General features: G+C 35.7%; 1 protein-coding gene across 3 annotated transcripts in view; it reads left to right on the top strand.

Annotated features, from left to right (window-relative positions):
• The window catches only part of usp53a (ubiquitin specific peptidase 53a), a 65,069-nt gene that overhangs the window by 3,265 nt on the left and 40,584 nt on the right, over positions 1-21,220 (top strand). The window contains exons 1-8 of one of the 3 annotated variants that reach the window (XM_089121584.1): positions 10,255-10,403; positions 13,554-13,797; positions 13,955-14,123; positions 16,348-16,440; positions 16,543-16,677; positions 19,190-19,303; positions 20,868-20,950; positions 21,113-21,212. In XM_089121584.1, coding sequence (XP_088977710.1) covers positions 13,980-14,123; positions 16,348-16,440; positions 16,543-16,677; positions 19,190-19,303; positions 20,868-20,950; positions 21,113-21,212 — 669 coding nt within the window. In that variant the 5' untranslated portion in view covers positions 10,255-10,403; positions 13,554-13,797; positions 13,955-13,979. Of the gene's footprint in view, positions 1-10,254; positions 10,404-13,553; positions 13,798-13,954; positions 14,124-16,347; positions 16,441-16,542; positions 16,678-19,189; positions 19,304-20,867; positions 20,951-21,112; positions 21,213-21,220 lie in introns of those variants that run through there. The other 2 variants (XM_039669749.2, XM_039669748.2) reach the window with 2 other exon arrangements.

Here is a 21,220-nt window from a genome sequence, read left to right as displayed (position 1 = left end):
AAACAGTGACAATGTTACACACTCTTGGCTTACTCTGGCTATTCTCTGCTGTCTCAGCCGACGAGATGTTTGTCCCGTTTTAGCAACCGTAGCTTCTTCGAAAGGGAGGGGTGAGCAGTGGGCTGAGCCCTTGGTGCAAACTCGCAACCGAACCACTAGATGTCGCTAAAAGTCACACATTGCTCCTTTAAGTCAGGCTTTGAGGATTTGTTGTATCAGAGCAGACTGAGGTAGAAGCTGTATTAGAGGTATTGCATCTGGGGATGCAATGAAATGTTATTCATTAGTTTCTTTGCCACAAACATTACAGCTGATTAAATTGACTCTAAACACCTGCCAAAACACACTTCTCATTAAAGTTTGCTGCTCGTGCATTTCATTTAAACACCCTGCCAGTACAGAAGTTCAGCACAAGAGAATAGTCAGCTTTTCTTTTGCTCATTTAGTAAGGCAAGAACATTTCCCGTACATGTTAGAATTTTCTCTGATCACTCATAATGTAATAGTAGCCTATTTCAAATATCTTAATTTGTGTTAGGTATTCGTGTGGTGACTCTTTAGTAAACAAATTATGGATATTTGTTTAACCAAAACATTTTGAGACTTTGAGTATTGTGAGATTGAGGAACATTTCTTTAGTTTGCATGTTAATTTCAGCATGCTCATATATTTGCTTTGCTGTTGCCACCGAGACGGCATGCGGCAGAACCGGCTGTCTTCTCCACTTTGGGTAGCCGCTTATTCAGATCTGACTGACTTCAGATCAGCAGTTTACAGCTGTACCCTTTCAAGGTGTTTCCTGGTGGAAATTAGTGGAATTGCTTAGGGAGGAGCTTCGTGGAAAGCCAGTTATGCAGATCAGGTTTGAGGATTTCACTTGCAGCCTGAATACATTCAGTAACCATTGTAGTGCAATGCATTCCTAGTTTTTGCATAGGCGTGTGCATGTTTCCGCGTGAACGTGTGTGTGTGTGTGTTTGGGCGTCTTTTGAAACATATGACTCTTTGTGCAAGCTTGACAATGATGTCACATTTATGAATCATACTGGAAGGACAACATTGATTAATGAACATTTATGTTTAAGGCTTTGTTAATTAACTTAATTTGACAGGTCTTTATTTAGGGTTAGTTTATTTATTTTTTACATTCTCTTTATTAATGTTTTGAACCCTCAGAGTTTTGGGTGAACAGACTTTCAGTTGAGCGACGGAAATCACTCGGATTTCATTAAAAATATCTTAATTTGAGTTTTGAAGATGATGGAAATTCTTATGGGTTTGGAATGACATGAGGGTGAGTAAATGATGACAAAATTATTTTTTTTGAGTGAACTACCCCTTTAAGGTCATGATAAGCCAGACTGAAATTAAATGAAAGTCGTTTATTCTAGGGCTGTGAAGCTATTAATCGCATCCAAAATATATATATATATTTTTTACATAATATATGTGTGGGTATTGTGTATAATAGTTTTGTATATAAAAATACACACACATGCATGTATATATATATTTAAGGAAATGTGTGATATAAATATAATATATTTATTAGGGCTGTCAAACGATTAATCTTGATTAATCACATCCAAAATAAAAGTTTGTGTTAACATAATATTTGTGGGTGCACTGTGTATAATTATTTTGTATATATACAAAATACATACACTTGCATGTATATTTAAGAAAAAAAATATTATTTATATATAAAATATTTATATTTATATATCATATAAATTGTATATAAATCTATATGCAGTATATACAAGCATGTGTGTGTATTTATATATATATAAAATAATTATACACAGTGCACCCACATATATTATGTAAACAGTAGGGTTGGGTATCGTTTGAATTTGAACGATTCTGATTCCGATTCCTTGTTTCGATTCCGGTTCCTAAAGATTCTCGATTCCGATTCTTTTAAGAGGCAGGGTCAAAAAAGTTTAGCTAACCAACGGTCTTTCTGAAGGAAATACTCCTTCTGTCACAAATACTCCTTTTGTCACAAATTTTGCATTTTGCCGAGATTTCGTTATTTTTTTTTAGAAAAGTGAAGCCACACTTTGGACTGCCGACGTAAGCTACTCATGTTCGACTCGCGTGGTTATGCCAACACTTCCGGTAGACGCTTCTTCGTTGGTGTTGTTCAGCGGTTTCTTCTTCCGCTCGGCGGACTATGAATATCGAAACTAGGAATCGAAATTTTAACTTTTGAACGATTCCGGGAAAAATGAAAAGTTAGTCCCGGTTCCAATCGATACTCGATTCTCGATACCCAACCCTAGTAAACAGAAACTTTTATTTTGGATGCGATTAATCGTTTGACAGCCCTAATATTTATATGTAATATATATATATATATATATGAAGAGTTCAGATGCAAAAGCCTCTAAATGCCATTTGAAATTTTCTTCTTTAATGATGATTTTTATCAAACTTGTATATTTAAGTTCAGTAATTTCACTTAAATAACAATTAATAGGTAATCATCATTGCCATTTAAGTGAAATCACTGAACTTAAATATACAAGCTTGATAAAAATGATCATTCTAGAAGAAAATTTCAAATGGCACTTAGAGGCTTTTGCATTTGAACTCTTCACATATATATACAGTACATGCAAATATTTCTTAAATATGTGTGTTTATATTATATACTCAGTAGTACAAATATATCATGTAAACAAACTTTTATTTTGGATGCAATTAATCATGATTAATCGTTTCAACTGTGAGTATCTTCTCAAGCTTTATTCATGTTTGTCATGCACTGTAACCCCGAACTTTCTACTTTTTGAAAGTGGAATCAAATTGGCTGTACAGTACGGGTAATTTCAACTTGAATTATATTAAACTGACTTAAAAATAAGTTGAATCTTGTATAACTTTGTATCAAAAAAGTTGCTTATTTTTGATGAGTTAAAATAAAACAAAATATCTCACTGTGATGACTTATTGATCATATCATTTTTTTTTTTTTACAGTGTGATTTTACTCTGAAAGTAACAGACAGGTGCTTATAGGTAAATGTACCCAAAGCGGTAGAAGTATTTGCTGATCTCACTGAATCTAAATAGACCCCTTCTTGAGGCCAGCTGCTTCATTTGTTATTGTTTACAAGGAATCCTCCTCTGAATATCTGGAAGTGTCTGACTAAGCACTTCACTAATAATGCATGAAGCCACTGAAGCTGAATAAATGTTTTAAACCCTGTTGGAGGAAACCATTTTTTTTTTTTCAGTTGGAAATGGAAGGAAAACGAGTTGGTGGCTGCATTGTGAATTTGACATTTATTGGCAAGCCGTAGGGGAAGTGAGGAAACATTTAGGAAGTCGGGTATGTTTCGTAGGATATTGTACTTCAGTCACTGATAAAATTTAATGTCTCTATACATCTGTTTCTGTTTGTTCTGGAGTTGTTTTGTCACCTCCATACAAACGCATTGTGTATTTAATGCCTGTGACCTGACCGGTGTCTGTGTACTCGAAGTGCTGACCGCGTGCTGGAACGCAGCGCTTGACCAACAGGAAGCCCACACAGGAAACGAGGGCAGCATTGTTGCATGAAGCCAAAAGAGCCTTCTCCATTCCTCTGGGATTTCTGCCGCTCCCTCAGTGTTGTTTCAGGGTTTCGGGAGCGTGTCATGTTTCGCCTCAGCAGTGTGTCCCGCCAGGGCAAAACTGGTCTTTTTGTGTAGCAATTGTTGTGGGTTTACTGTCAGAGGAGGAGGATGTTATTCTTCACACAGTGACAATGTTTTTAGTGCTGTGGCGTGTGGCCGTCCCATATTCCCCACAGTGGTTATTGTCCATGTCGGTTCAAACCTGTATGAATTTCTTTCTTCTGCTGAACACAAAAGGTGTTTTGAATGCCGGTAACCAGTTGATGGACCCCGTTGACTTCCATAGGAAAAAAATGCTATGGAAGTCAATGGGGTCCATCAACTGTTTGGTTACCGATATTTTTCAATATTTTTTTTTTTGGTTGCTACAAGTGGCTAGGTTTAATTTGTGTGTAATTTATTAGGGGTGAGCGTTGTAGTAACATCTTGTTTTCATGACAGACTTCTTTAAACATTACATTTTGAAGAACAAGCTAAAGAAAAATATAATGAATATGCACATATTTATTAAAATACTCCCCTATAGTTCTCTTTTATAGCTTACTGTTGAGTTTATGGACATTGGCATTTCTGAGGTAAATGTAATGAAAAATCTTTCCGCAATTTTGGGGAAAGTTACTTTTAAAAGAAATTTTTTACAAACAATATTGCATTACTCTTTAAAAAAGTAACTAATTGCATTACTTAGTTTTTTTTGGAAGGTAATAATGCATTACGTTACTTTTACATTACTGTTTCCGTTTACCGTTACTTGTTTGAAAAAGTAAGATATTGTGTTGTAAATTTAAAAGTGATGTTACTTTATTTACTTTTTAAAAAAGTAATCTGATTACGTTACTCGCGTTACTTGTAATGTGTTACCCCAACACTATCTTTCCGTGGTTGTTACACTGATATTATGTTATACTTTAATAACTATGTATTAGACATTCATTTCTACGGAGACCTGCACATGACATGTAAAAAAATAAATAAATAAATAAATTGGCGCATGATTTAGTTCCCTCGATTTGCTAAATCTTGTGGACGATATAGCAAATCAAGTGAACGAAATAATAAAATCGAGGGGGAGAAAATTAGTAAATCGTGCACGCCATTTAGCCTACTTTTTTACAATTTTTTTCATGTGCGTACTCCGTACATTTCAGTATGTTGTACTGTTTTTTTGTTTTTCACATACCTTCTGATTTTCATTTGTTTATTTCATGATATAACTAAACGAGGAAGCGATAATTGTTCACGGCTACAACGATCTGTCACGCTACAGAGCGGTAAAACAACATTAATTGTTTGAATTTCATAATTGACAGAAGATGAGACTTGTTTCATATCAAATGCACAAAGCTTATTTTGATTTATTGGATGGGAGTCATGCTACAAATGTTTAGTGTATGTAGGTTCACTCATCAACTGAACTGCATAGACTAAAAGATTGATTCTTGGGATTTAAGAATCCACATCGGTTCATCAAAATTGAGAATCAGTTAAAATCGAGACACGTACTGTATTTTCAACCCAGCCCTTTAAAATGTCAAAAAAATAGTTGTTTGTTTTTATTGCATAACTATCCATCTGTCATTTTCTGCAAGTGTTTCTCATACAAATTATTTTCAAACTTCTCCCTCAGTTGGATATTTTTGTCATGCTTGCATTGCAACATTATGATACATTTCAATCAAACGCATCATTACATTGCTGTGGGAGTCTATAGACGAGATTACTGTTGACATGCGAGTTTGCATAATCTGTCAGTGTGTCTTGATTTAGACTCAGACATTTTGTCATTGTTAAAACACAAGAATGTTGCGTTCATTGGCGTCTATTTCACAACGTTATATTTGTCATACATATCCACTTTACACAATGGTAGGATATCTGTAAATGCTAAATAGCATGATATTTTGCTGCTTTCAATAAAGTATGGTACGTATCCATAATGTGATTCAATTTTGGCCACATTTCTTTGCCAATTCATGAGTTATTTGGAAAAAGTGAGTAGGAGTAAAAAAGCAGAAAAGCTCATTAAACTTTTTGAACTTGTAAAGGGCATTGTGATAGAAATAAATGTTCTTATTTTAAATTAACTGTCATATTTTATTACTGTAATTGTTTAATATTATACATTGAGCATTGTTACAAATTATGTCGTGAATGTCTTTTTTTTTTTTTTTAGAGTAAATTACACCTGCAGGTGCTTCATTATTCTCTGAATCGCCTCTGTCTATCTGGGGAGGGATCTTTACTTTAGCTCAGGGAAGATATTAAACCGTTGGTGATTAGACAGTTAGCCTTCAATTTTGTACATTACAGAACCTGGAGCTCCATATTCAGATAAATTATAATCTTAAAACTGTAGTCGTGGTAGGTAATTAATATGCAGGTAATATAAAATTAATGGATAATGTAAGTAGGAGAAAGAACCATTTATTATTTTACTTAAAAGTCTTAAATGTTCAATTACAATTCAATGTAATGTGAGTAAGATGATGAAATTGTTTGTGTGGGTGTTCCACAGAACATGTTTGGGTTAAATGTGTTGCGTAGTTCAAGACCAAGAATAATCAGGATTTTACTTCTCATATATTCTTAGCACAAAAATGTCAGACAAGTCGTAAATTAGGAAGCTGATCAAAAGAGTAATGAAAGCACAGGAAATGATCTCATCTGTAGTGCAGAAATTTCAGCTCTTTATAGAATGGGTGTGGGAATATCCTCACTTACATTAGGTAAGAAGAGGAAGAGTCCCATTGCATGACTGAAACCAGACTGTAATCATTACTGTATATTTTGAAATGTCTGATTTAGTAGCTATGATGTTCTAGTGCTTAGATATGGCTATAGGGCCTTGTGTTTGGAGTCTAAATGCTTAAGTCTTTGGTTAAGATATTTTCATGTTTTATTCTACATCATAAAATACATCATGTAATATCCCCTTACAAGTGGCTAAATGTGACTACAGAGGTTGTCGGGGACATTAAAAGTCATCATCATCATCACATTTTATATAGAAATAGAAGATGCTATTATCCGAAGTGATCACTAAAGAGGTAAACTCATCTGATTAGTCCGCTTTCACCATATCGTTGTCTTTATAATCCAAATACCAATGCAAAAGTCCTATTGGGTTTTTGTCAAGTTTTGGTTTGATGGTTCCAGTTTGGCCTGTAAAAATACATCATTGCAGGAATCTAATGGAGCTTTTCCATTACCAGTTCCAGCTCGCCTCGACTCAGCTTGCTTTTCGCTTCGTTTTCCATTGCAGACAGTACCGCCACAAATACCCGGTCGTCATAGCTCTCTCTGGATCCTCTCTTCGGCAACCAAACAAAGGAAAGTCTGCACCTCCTCCTTCCGAGTTGCCATAATAATAGTAGTAAGTTTAGTAACTAGCCTATCTCTGGCCAAACTATTGAAAAATGGCAGGGTTATTCTGGATACTCCATCTGGCGCGTGTAATGACGATGACGCAGTGAATGGTGACGATTCTCTCTGACCAATCAGCAGTCAGCATTTTTTTCACGTCACATTTTAATATCGCCTCAGCTCGCCTTAGCTCGCTCATGAACCTCGCCGGAGGTGATACAAAAAAAAGTACCCGAAAGCAGGTACAGGTACAACTTTTATACATACCCATGTACCATCAAAGCATTTTGAGAGCCGGTTCGGAGCCGGTGCCTGCGCGCGAACCAGTTCTTTGTGTTTCGACAGCCAAAGAACTGGTTCTCGGCTTGTAAAAAACTGCCTCCAAAGCGGCACCAACTCTTTGCTGGACTAGAACATTTCTTTTACCACATCATGCTTACGTCGGGGGCTGGGGCGGGTTTAGATGTGTTATTTGCAGAAACACAATGGAGTCCGCCTTTGTAATTGTCATGCTTGAAGTTGGCCCAAGCGTTTATTTTTTATTTTTTATTGAAAACATTATAAGCAAAGAAGAAAACAGTCACAATATAGAAAAATACAAGAAAAAAAGACACGACAGGGGACATAGCTTATCAGAAAAGATTACATATCAAAAGAAAATATTAAAAGACTTACATATTTCAATTGTTTTTTAAAGCCTTCTTGGTACGCGAGTTAGAGATTATCCCAAAGTAATGTTGTTCTTGCAAGACGTATGGCGACGTACACAGTGACGTAACGATGTCGTTCCCTGGGCGCTCTAGTCAGTGGAAAAACAAACAGGTTCTGAAAGGGTTCGCAAGTTGAACCAACTCAGAACCAACTTTGAACCAGCACTAGTTCTGAACCAGGTCTTTTTTGGTGGAAAAGGGGTAACAGAGGAAAACCAAACAGAGTCGAGTCGAGTCGGTACTGTGTAGTGGAAAAGCGCCATATTTGATTCATGTATTTTGCACAAATACAGCAAGGTTGCCAAACTTTAATGGTTGGGGTTAGTAAGTTTGTTAAAATCCACAACCTTAATGGAATTGTTCACTTCAAAATGAAGTTGATAGACCCCGTTGACTTCCATAGGATCAACTGTCTGGTTACTGACGTTCTTCAAAATATCTTCTTTTGTGAAGATTCATACAGGTTTAAAAACAACTTGAGGGTAAGTAAATGATGGCAGCATTTTCATTTTGAAGTGAACTAATCCTTTAAGTTTGAGCAATTATAGTGAGGTTTGGCTCAGCAAATAACACTGATAAAGAGATAATCATCTAGATAATTAACCAATCTTACAGTGTACAGATTCTGTAGCTTTCAAATGACAGGTATTTTTGTCATTCATTCCTCTTTTTTTTTTCTGTGCTACCTCACCCTCGCTTTTGCTGGCCAAGTTTGTGTCATGCTGGGATGAATTACCATAACCGGGGGCTCATGAGCTCAGGAGAAAAAATGTCACCCATAATGTCAGCATTTTCCGCTCTCCAGCTACATCATCACCTGATTGTGGTAGCTATGATTCGCTCTGCGCCACGCTGCTTTCTATTACTGCCAGTGATGATAAGACTCATGTTTCCAGCCTTGTGACATCTGAGAGGTCCAAACAGAAGTAGTTGGGACCATGTGTGGGTATTGATAAGTAAAACGAAGTTATAAAAAAAGTTATTAAAACATCTTTAACAAAGAAATGGGATTCTTCTTACCCTGTGGAACTTTATCCAGGGGCTTTTTTTTCAGTCTCTTCCTAAAAAATGGTTTCTTATTGAAATAAAATTCAGCAGTTAGAATTTTCTAGGGTTAAAACAAAATTCAGTTTTTCCGTTGTATGTTTGCTCAAAGAAGAAAGTACCTTTAATCTGAGTGATGGAAGTTGGAGTAATATTAGAAGGGGACTTTTTGGAGGATTTTAGTTTCAATGGCATTCTATGAAAGTCTGTTAAAATATTGCTCGATTTTATGTTTATTTGAAGAAATTTTCTATATTTATATTTCATAGAAGTTTTGCCTGCATTTTAAATCTCATTGCCCGTGTTTTATGGTTAAAGGAAATGTCCGTAAATCTATAAGAATATCCCAACAGACTACCTTTTCCATTTTTCAAAGATTTGATTTCTTAGCTAGCTTTGTCAGTTTATTAACTTTTACTTTTTAAAAACAGTAATTTACTTTTATCTCCACCTTTTAAACTCTTTACATTTGAAAGCCGATAACCAATATATTGGCAGATACATCTTAATCCAATCATTTTTAAGCCTGATTACAAAACAAAGTTTCACCATTAAAAGTGTGCTAAGCACAAAATTATAGTGTTCACATTATAATTTGATGTTGCTTATATGGCATATGGCTTGTGCTGCACATGTTGCCCTTGATGTTTTTTTTTCTTTTTTGAAGTGATTCCAATTATATTTCAAGCAATTCAAAACTATCATGGTGAACAGTGCGCATCTGAAGCGTCTCAGCTAAATAATCCTATATTTATCGGCTTTAATATATCAGCCAGATTTTCTTATCAGGCCGATTACGTTAACATTAAAAATTAACGTATATCAGCCGATACTGATTTGGTGACCGATATATTTAAAGGGATACTCCACTTTTTTTGGAAATAGGCTCATTTTACAACCCCCCAGAGTTAAACAGTTGGGTTTTACTGTTTTCAAATCCATTCAGCCGATTTTTTTTATATATTTATAAGAAGATCAGTAACCAGACAGTTTCTGGTCTCATTGACTTCCGTAGTATATATTTTTTCCTACTATGGAAGTCAATTACTGATTTTCTTCTAAATATCAGAAAATTTGAAAATGGCAAAACTCAACTATTTAACTCTGAGGGAGTTGTAAAATGAGCCTATTTAAAAAAAAAAAAAGAAAAAAAGTGGAGTATCCCTTTAAGCATCCTTAATATCACAAGTGCATTTCATGACTACATTGTAGCCCAAAAAGTCATTAAGATATCATAAAAATTCATTGTCTTTTTCTCTGCTTTACTGTAATGCAATATTTTATCAAATAATGTGGGTAAAATAATACCACAATGCAAACAATCTTAATGGTCCTAAAGTAGTTTTCACTGTGAAATATGACCTAGAGAGTCTTATGAAGATTGAATCGGCCTTTTTCTTATTAGCTTATTATTAATAGACTGAACAGATGATCAATAGATTTTCAGGGGGAAAACACCTGAACATGAACATCATGTTCAAACTAGTTGTTATTGCCTCAAACTGGAGCATGTGTTTGCAGAGGTGTGTCTCCAGGGCTCCTAATACTGAAGACGAGAGCTCTTAAGCAACACTGTATCTTAAGTGATCACCCTGGAATGTGTTCCTATGGCAGACTGTGACCACATTATAAATGAGAAGAAAGGCCCCTCACAGCCTCAAGTAGGTGTTTTTGCCTTGTTTATGTGCTGTTTTATTGTTAAATCTCTGCAGAAATACTGTTAGTGGGTCAGTGGTCAAACTGTCCTCTCTTCACCTTAAAACTACTACTGAGTTTGAATGAAATGCTGTTCTGCAGGTTTCCATTGCTGTCTGTGTACTGCCACGTTCTGAGAAAAAATAACATGAATCATTCTGACATTATGCTTTCTCAAGTTTGATATGTTACTCATTTGTTGATGCTTTTCTGAATGAGCGACAGTCACAAGAGCTGGAGACAAATATGTAGTTCATTTTGGGACAAACATAGATTAACAGCATTTGCTGAAACTGAACTCGAAACCAAAAGTAACAAAAATCTCCCACATCATCTTATTTTTTGGCTCAGTTTTCACCAAATCAAACGGTGTTGTGGTTTATCTTCTCCAGACCTCAACACCACAATCTCAGAACCAAAAAATGTCCTGTTCAGTCAACTCTTTCCCCACCAGTGTAAAAAAAAAAGTTTGCCAGCAATTTTATCATTTTTTATCACAGAATTTTCATGGCCCCTATGCTTTATTGTAACATTTTGAGCAAAAAGCTGAGAAAATGCGCTTTTATCAAAGACTACATTCAGATCAGATTCAGAATGATGATCAAAACACAGATGGTGTAGATTGAGTCCATCAACACCCCAAAGCTTGCACGGTGGACACCTTGACACTTGGTCAGGTGGAACCGGGGATTGAACCACCAACCTTCTGGTTTGTAGACCAGAAGGGCCCTTGTGCCGCCCTTTACAATGACAGTAAATACAAACAATTTACACATAAACGGAAAATGGACAATGGACATTTGCCCATTCCAAGTAATGAGCGATTGCAGTTGCAAGTCGCGTTACATTTGCAATACAAACATAGAAACAACAAAGACAATAAACATTAATTATAGACAGCCTAGTGTGCAGTTGGAGTAAAGATGCAAAAATGATTGGAGCCTAAGTTAACATTGTGACTGTGTTATGTCAATTAACTTCCATGATTGAAATACTGGTTAAACAAATGTGTTTTGAGTTTATACTTTAATTCGTGCAACGTGGTTGTTGTCCTGAAAGCCAATGGAAGAGAGTTCCATAGCTTAGGGGTGATAACAGAGAAAGACCTGCCGCCCATAGACGATACATGAAATCACTGCTCACATAGGAGATCACAGCCAGAAGACCGGAGAGTTTGAGGGGGAATATAAGGAGAAAGTAAGTCAGAGAGATAGGCCGGGGTAAGACCAATGAGTGACATAAAGGTAAGCAGAAGAATTTTGTAAGTGATACGGGATGACACGGGAAGCCAGTGCAGGTTAAACAGAATTGGAGTGATATGGGACGGTTTTTTTTTTTAGTGTAAGAACATTACAATTGGCTAATGTAAGAGTCGACCGTCAGTGCAGGGTCAAAAATGAGACCCAAGTTTTTGACAGTGGCAGATGGAATTATTTATGTAGCGTCAAGGTCGGGTGTGGGAATACTACTTACATTTTTTTGTTAGAGATGGAGGGCCAGTGATTAATATTTCTATTTTAGTCAGATTCAGACTGGGAAAATTGGAGTTGAGCCAGGTCTTTAATTCGTTAATGCATGATGATAGAAATGTGGTCTGGAGAATAGAATCCGGTCGACAAGCTGTATATATTTGGATATCGTCGACATAGCAGTGGTATTGAAAACCGTGGTGGCGAATAATTTGTCCGAGAGGCAAAATGTAAATAATAAATAGTAATGGGCCAAGAACTGACCCCTGTGGGACACCTTGTTTGAGAGTGACAGTTGGAGGTTTGTGATTGTGCATAGCGATGTAGTATTTCCTATCTGTCAAATAGGAGGAAAACCAGGATAATGTGGTTCCTGAGAGGCGCATGAGTAGGACTTTATGGCAGACAGTATCAAAAGCTGAGCTGAGGTCGAGTAGTAAAAGTAAGGAAAGTTTTCCAGAGTCACCAGAGAGTAACGAATGGGAATGGTAGGAAGCTTTGACCTCTTTGGTTGCAATAAATATGAACGATGAACATCAGTGATGTTAAAAGACAATGAATTTTTTCAGTAATATTCTGAAATATTATCGGACTGCACTGACACTACCAAATGAGATCAAAACTTGAACTGAATTGAGTTGGATAAGGACGCTTGTCTTCTGTAGAGCTGCTTTTGTCAGTTCTGTAAAGCAATCCTAATCAACTTTACGGGTTTGAATTGAATCAACATTGGACTAAATTTAGCCGAGCAATGGCACTATTGTCTTCTGTAGAGGACTTCTATTTAAAATGTTTCATGATCAACTTTGCGAGATGGACAGTTATTGAACTGAACTGAATCAACATTGAACTGACTCAAAGTGAATAATGACAGTATTGTCCTTTGTATAGATGCTTATAGTTGAGTGAACTCCTTTTATAATTGATTAACTGAACTGAATTGAATTAACATTGAACTGACTCGAGATGAATAAGTGCAACATCTGTAGAAGCTTTAGCTTAAACGGCTAAAATGTATAAACAATGTTTTGATTCTGCTTATAACTGTAAAGCTGCTTTGAAACTTCTGAATTACATAAAGTACTAGGGAAAAAAAATGACTTGGACTTACTACAGTTTTGCTTTAATGCAATGTCATCACGTCATGATTGACTCATCCTAATGCGAAAGATATTAAAGCCTTTGCCACTGACTGAATTTGTTTTAACCGCACAATATACTCATTTTCAATTGTAAGCAACAAAGAAGCTGCCATTGTATATTTTCAGTCTTTTATTGCTTTTCTGTGCACTTGCCAAGACCGTGATGTCAGCTTGCTTGCACCTTGCATAATGTAGAAACAAGTTGGTGCAAAGTCATATAAAAGTTAAACAATAATGTTATTTAGCTCAGCATTGCCAGTTGGATGAGCTGACCTACTGACTTTTGCACAGTTTTGAATGATTAGCCACTCCTCCCGTTAATGATTTATAAGGAGGTGTTTATGATGACAAGGGTTTCTGTGTTGTTGTTGGCATCTCAATTTGCAGGAATCGATGCTTGTGATTAGTCGGGCTCAGATTCAAAGTGTGGATTAAATTGCGAGCGAGTTATTCAAGCGGGCATGTTCATTGCTTCAAGAATTCATGCGTTTGCTTCTCTCCACAGAGTGAGTCCTGCTCATCCTAAGGCTGATGTCCTTCAAGAGTAGCGTCAGAAACATGGATGACCCTTTAAAGGTTGACTGATTCCAGCTGACACCTCATGTGTGCTTTATAACCATGCTGCGAGTCACTAGAGGCCTTATGGCCACAGTATCCGCCAACAACTCGCCAAATTCCCCAACTCAATTTTGGGAATGATCAAACCATCCTGTCTAGGACATACACATCAAGAGACCTCTTACATACAGGTCAGTTGCAAAATAAAGGCTTTTACTCAATTATTGACTGGCCGACCTTAAAAGCCTCAAGTTAAATAGTCATAACAATCTTTTTTCCAACAGTACCATCTTTTGTTTGTGAAATCTTTACTTGAAATTACAATTAAAACAAGTAACTGTTCATCAGCAGGAAGGAAAATACCCCAAATCCAATGGCATGGGTCAAGTTCTTCAAGAGACCGGGAGGCAATCTTTCCAAGTCTTACCAGCCGGGATCTATGATGTCCTTGGCCCCCACCAAGGGACTACTAAATGAGCCGGGACAGAACAGCTGCTTCCTCAACAGTGCAGTGCAGGTATGTGTTTGCCTTGGGGAACTTTTTTCATTCTATCCATTCAGTTATGTCTCTATCCATCTATCTATCTATTTGTACACGCACATTACCATTTAAGGTTTGGAATCATTAAAGGAGTAGCTCACTTTAAAAAAAACTTTTGCTGACAATTTACTCACTCCCATGTCATCCAAGATGTCTTAAAATTAAGGTTTTCATAAAAACATTCCAGGATTTTCTCCATATAATGGACTTCAATGGGAACCAAATGGTTCAAGGTCCAAATGAGAGTTTCAGTGAAGCTTCAAAGGGCTTTAAACGACACCAGATGATGAATAATTGTCTTATCTAGGACCCTTCGAGTCATGACTCGAAAAAGATTTGTTCATTTTGATGAACGAGTTTGAACAGGAGAATCACGAACGCTCAGAGCAAGCCGAGCATTTGTGCTTATAAAACTTAAACTTTTTTATTTATTTTTTAAATGACCGATCGTTTCGCTAGATAAGACCCTTATTCATCATCTGGTGTCGTTTAAAGCCCTTTGAAGCTGCACTGAAACTCTCATTTGGACCTTGAACCGTTTGGTTCCCATTGAAGTCCATTATATGGAGAATATCCTGGAATGTTTTCATCAAAAACTTTAATTTTTTTTCGACTGAAGAAAGAAAGACATGGACACCTTCTATGACATGGGGGTGAGTCATTTATCAGCAAAAGTCTTAAGTTCACCAAACCTACATTTATTTGATCAAAAATGCAGTAGAAAATCTAATATTTTAAATACTTAATATTTTATATATTTGTTAATACTTAAAATAACTGTTTTGTGATAAAGCTATATTTTAGCATCATTACTCCATTTTTCAGTGTCACATGATTCTTCAGAAATCATTCTCATTTGCTGCTCAAGAAACATTTCTTATAATAATACATTTTTAAAACAGTTGTGCTTCTTAAAGGCATACTCCCACTTTTTTTGGTAATAGGCTCATTTTCCAAAGTTAAACTGTTGAGTTTTACCGTTTTTGAATCCATTCAGCTGATCTCCAATGAATTCATCCTTGCTCAATAGAAGTATTAATTTCTTGAAATAGACTTACTGACCCCAAACTTTTGAACTGTATATATATTCACAGTTCCACATAGATATTATTATCAATGGTACTTTGAGCTAAATGAATATGGTGATGGTAATCCTTATATTAGACTAAATTATTAAATCATGAACATAATGACATTTAACATGGCTTAAATTCATATTCACTTTCTAATGGCTTCAACTTTGAACTAACAAAATACTTTTACCTAGTGTATTTATCTACATATAAATGTCAGATCAGAGACAGTAACGTAAAAATATCCCCCACCCCCCTAAACATTCGAACTAGCTTATGACTCACATTGAGGAGGAAATGACAGGTTCCTGTGGTCAGAACTCAAGAGTATTTACGACATCCCAACTCCACCCATCAACCCCCAAAACAGTGTTTGTCATGCTCCTAGTCCGCTAGTTACTGCAAGCCAGTTTTCCCTCTTGGATAGGATCGTGGACATTATGATTGAGTGTATCTCTTCCTCATTCTGTTATCTTGTTCCTGTACTCATCACCATAGAGTGAGGAGGTCATACTCAGACTAAGTTGTCTGGGGCCTAAGGGAAAAACACAGAGTGAAGAGTAACCATACACTGCCAGTCCAAACACACACACACACACACACACATGAACATCTCTCACCCCTCATCCTCCGTCATAGCGTAATCTCCCTTAAGCTGTTCCACCAAGCAAGGACAATGAGTCATATTTCTCAGAGTTTTAAGAACAAAATGACTTCCAATAAGAAAAGACAAAAAGAAATAATGCATGGCCATCGGATGTTGACTTTTAGATTGTCACTTTGAAGCGTCATGCAAAATCAGAAGTATGAGTAGTTTAGAAAGGGAAGCACACCGTTTAGAGGAGTGTCCATACCTAGATAGTGTTTCGAGGCAGCACATTTCTGACAGCAAGGCCGTTTCAAACAGTTGGTGACAAAAAAAGCGGCAAATTTAGGTTTAGTTTTAAAAAATGATGATGTGAATAAGCAAACCAGCATTTTTTGTTCCGGTACAAGAGAACTGAAGTATGAACACACCGTTTGAAAGTAGACTGCGAGGCCGCTCATTTCAGCTTGGAGCAGAGATGTAGTATTGCTTGTCATTCATTGAATAAATCTGAATTTCCTGTTATTTCCATGCACTCTAGGTGCTTTGGCACCTCGATATCTTCAGACGGAGTCTTCGTCAGCTTCCAAACCATTACTGCTTGGGGGACTCCTGCATCTTTTGCGCTTTAAAGGTATTCTCCTGGCCAAACTCATCATAAAGCCGCATTTAATACTTTCTTTAATGAAATGTGTTTGTGTTCTGGCTAAAAAGCACTTCGTGTTTGTGTTTGCAGGGAATATTCTGCCAGTTCCAGCACAGCCGAGAGCGAGCGTTACCTTCAGATAACCTGCGTAATGCCCTAGCCGAAACCTTTAAGGATGAGCAGCGCTTTCAGTTAGGCTTCATGGATGATGCTGCCGAGTGCTTCGTAAGTGTCTTTGTTTGTGATTTTGTGAGTCAGACTGAGGAACTTGTCATGATATGCGCAGATTTTGACATGTAGGGCTGGTTGGTTGTAGCTATATACAAAAATAATGGTAACACTTTACAATAAGGTTCATTTATTAAACATTAATTAATGTATTCAGCAACTGTTAATCTTTGTTAATGTTAGTTCATTCAAATCCAGCTGTTCATTGTTTGCTCATGTTAGTTCACAGTGCATTAACTAATGTTAACAAGATTTTAATAAAGTATTAGTAAATGTTGAAATTAACATTAACAAAGATTAACAAATGCTGAAGAAGTATTGTTCATTCTTAGTTAATGTTAACTAATGTAGTTAACTAATGAACCTTATTGTAAAGTGTTACCAAACCATATATATATATTCAGTATATACTTTTTTTTTTAACTTTGTTTTAACCCTCTGATACATGATGACCACTACAGATGTGTATATCTCTCAAAATTAATCAATTGAAATCGAAAGAAGTGTTATTAACTAAACCAAAAAAATATTCAAAATATGTTAATTGAAATACAATAAAATATTAACATTAGATGAAAACTATAAAATTACTAAAATAATTACTAAGCGTAATAGAAATAATAAAAAATGAATAAAAACTAAAGAAAAAAAATAACTACTAAAACTTAAATTAAAATGAAACCCGAAAATATAAAAATAAAATAAATACTGTAATAGTATTTAAAAATATATTAGGATAACATTTGTTATTTAAAAATGAAAAAAAAAAAAAATATATATATATATATATATATATATATACACGTTTTTTTTTATATCATACTCTTTAGGAAACTTAATGAACAAACGAAAAGTGGATTACGATCAATGCAACATATCAGACATTTTGATATAGCCCAGGAATACATACTATGTTATGTATTATTATAATTCCTTAATCCCTTAAATAATAATATCATTATTATTATTTTCTAGATAAATATATAATTAGACTTTATAAACGTCTTTCACATTTATCATATTATACATTTTTTAGATTTTATACAAGTTGTTGGTAGTCTTTGGCATCGTGTCCTCTCAACTTTTTATACAATTTGTCACATTTTTGGATAATATCCAACCCAAGTGCTTAATTTAATGTAGTCATTTTTGATTGATGTCTTCTTATAAAAATTTCCAAATGAAGCTCAGATGCTATTATGTACAGTATCCACAGCACAGTTCATGCACCCTTGTCCTTATGTCTCTCTCCCTCTCTCGCTCTCTCTCTCTCTCTCTCTCTCTGGAAAGCTGATGTAAGCATGTTTACCCCTTCGGTATGTGCGGGATTTCTCTTAGGGCCACCTAATTGCAGTAAACCTGCTTAGCACTGGGACCTGTAATCAATTTCTGTTTAGCGCAGCAGGACTGTGGAGAGTCAGTCATTACCTCAATAAAGGTCCATTCACAGTGCTCCCCTAAACAACACAATCAATGAATGATCTCTATCAAAGCAAGCCTGGAGTGCACAGATGCGTTCCTCTCACAGTCAATGCAGGTTCTTTATCAGCGCTTGGCTAGAGAGGCTATCCCAACAATGCTGTTGTCTGTTTATCCGGGTTGCCTTTTTATACTGAACTAGGACTGTTTTAAAATAAGCTAATCTTTATTGGTGAAAATCAATCTTGCCTCTTTTCAAAAGGAAAATTGGTGTTAACAGCGCTATTGGTGTTTCTAAATGAACCCACGGTTCTTATGTTTGAAAGGGTGTATTTAAGCTGATAATAGGCTTGGGGAAAATTACTAAAGCTTAGAGTGCATTCACTTGATGCCAAGGCATCATTGTACCAGCCCAAACAAATCCATTGTGTTTATATCTGGTTATACAAGAAATGATTGTTTTCATGTCTATGAATCTGTGTGTGTGTGTGAATATGTATATTTTTTTGGGCTGTCAAACGATTAATCGCGATTAATCACATCCAAAATAAAAGTTTGTGTTTACATAATATATGTGGGTGCACTGTGTATAATTATTTTGTATATATATAAATACACACACATGCATGTATATTTAAGAAAAAATATTATTTATATATAAAATATTTATATTTATATATAATATAAACTATATATAAATCTATATGCATTATATACATGAAAATATTTCTTAAATATATACTTCTATAAATATATATTCTATATATACTTCTATATATACTTCTATATTACTTCTAATATATACTTCTTAAATATATACTACTATATATTTCTTAATATATTAAATATATACAAGCATGTGTATATATATATATATATATATATATATAATTATACACAGTGCACCTACATATATTATGTAAACACAAACTTTTATTTTGGATACGATTAATCGCGATTAAACTTTTATTTTGGATACGATTAATCGCGATTAATCGTTTGACAGCCCTATATTTTTATTTATTTATATAGTTTTGGGGTAAAATGCCTCATGACACACACAAACTGTAGGCTTTTGTGTTTTTCATAGGAGAACATTCTACAAAGGATTCACCTGCACATCGCGCCGGATGACGATATTGATGCCTGCACATCCAAATCTTGTATTACTCATCAGAAGTTTGCTATGGCACTTTATGAACAGGTATTGTAGCATTTAATCCCACCGATCGCAATTGTGACCGCATCGTTTTTCTTATTTCTGGAAGCTCTAAAAATGTTGTTATTGACTTTGGGCAAGAAATTCAACACTTAAATGACTAAATAGATTGTCTTGAATAAAATATATTAATGTCATCAAGGTCACATGACCAGATCAGTTTACTTCCTGTTTGCACATCTAGAAAATGTCTTCCTCAGACTACTACAAAAAGTAGTATGTAAAATATCTTAATTATTAGATAGAACTATCATATTTTTTACATATACTCTTTAAAGGGTCTACTACTGATATATTTTGAGAATTATACTCTTGCATATAAATTTTGATCGTAAGACTTGTAAATTTGTTAACGGTCACAACTGTGACCAGTGCTTCAATTGAAAACGAGTATTGGCAAGTATTGGCAATCCTACACTGAACATATACCACACCTGTGAGGTGAATGGATGATCTTGGCAAAGGAGAAGTGCTCACTAACACAGATTTGGGAACAATATTTGAGAGAAATAGGTTTTTTGTGTACATAGAAGAGGTCTTAGATCTTTGAGTTCAGCTCATGAAAAATGGGGGCAAAAACAAAAGTATTGCATTTATAAATTTGTTCAGTGAAGTTATCAGTATCCCACAAACGTTCAATGTGTTGGACCTTCTAGACGTACGTGACCACCCAAGAAAAAATGTGAGATTAAACGGGCCTTCACACACATGCATGCAGACGCGCCTCCTGTGAGTAATAGAGAATTGATCGCTATCCTGTGACGGTGGTTTTCAATCAGTCGGGTACAGTGGGCGGAATACTCGTAGGGAATACTAATTCAGGATCCAGTCCCTCTCCTTCTCTACAGACATGGGAACACACACACACAGCCCTTATAAAAGTATTGTGATGGTTTTAGACGTAATGTGTAGTGTGTCACATAAATTAGTTTAAACGTTTCGGTCATTCAATTTTTTTAAAGAAATAATTAATACTTTTATTTAGCAAGGATGCACCAAAATTGATCGAAAGAGACAGTAAAGACTTTTACATGGTTTACAAAAGATTTCTATTGCAAATAAATGCTGTTCTTTAGAATCATCAACGAATAAAATAAAAGAGTTTCACAATAAACTGAAACCGCACAAATGTTTTTTTTAGCAATAAATCAGCATATAAGAATCATTTCCGAAGGTTCATGTGACCCTGAAGACTGATCATGTGACCCTGAAGAGAGTAAAGCTTTACATTACAAGAATTAATAAATTTTTTTTAATTGTAATAATATTTCACAATATTACTGTTTTTACTATAAGAGACTCACTGCTGGTACATAAAACCGTGGTTAAGCCGCGGTACATTTTGTGTACGCGAGAGACCACGGTATAAAGCAATAATTTGCTGTTTGGACACAAGAAAGTGTTCATTGTTGTTTTGCTTGTATAGAGAATTTTTTAATTGGATACACCCTCAGGTTGTACACAGTTTATGTGGGTTGCGACATCTCTTACATCACATACAATAGTGTAATTAAGGCTTGTGTGTGTGTGTGTGTGGTTCTCCCCACAGTCAGTGTGTAGGAGCTGTGGTGCATCGTCCGACCCGCTACCCTTCACGGAGCTTGTACACTATGTGTCCACAACAGCCCTCTGGTAAGTGAGACCCTGTCCAGCCATCACGCCAGAAACTTGAGACGTGTTTTTGTTGGTATATTGACCTAAGAAGATCAAAATACCTGCAACTATGTGATCTTTATTATCAGATTGCTTTTATTAATCTCTGTTTCTCTTTCTTCCTTTTTCTCTGCACTCCAGCCAACAAGCCTCAGAGATGAGAGATGAAAGGATGCGCCCAGATATGTTTGGGGAGTTGTTACAAGCCGCCAGCACAGTTGGAGATATGCGTAACTGTCCGGTAGGTGT

This window comes from Pimephales promelas, chromosome 1 (genome assembly GCF_988280905.1).
Source record: "Pimephales promelas chromosome 1, fPimPro1.hap1.1, whole genome shotgun sequence".
Classification (NCBI taxonomy): domain Eukaryota; kingdom Metazoa; phylum Chordata; class Actinopteri; order Cypriniformes; family Leuciscidae; genus Pimephales; species Pimephales promelas.
This window is presented reverse-complemented; position numbering and strand designations above follow the sequence as displayed.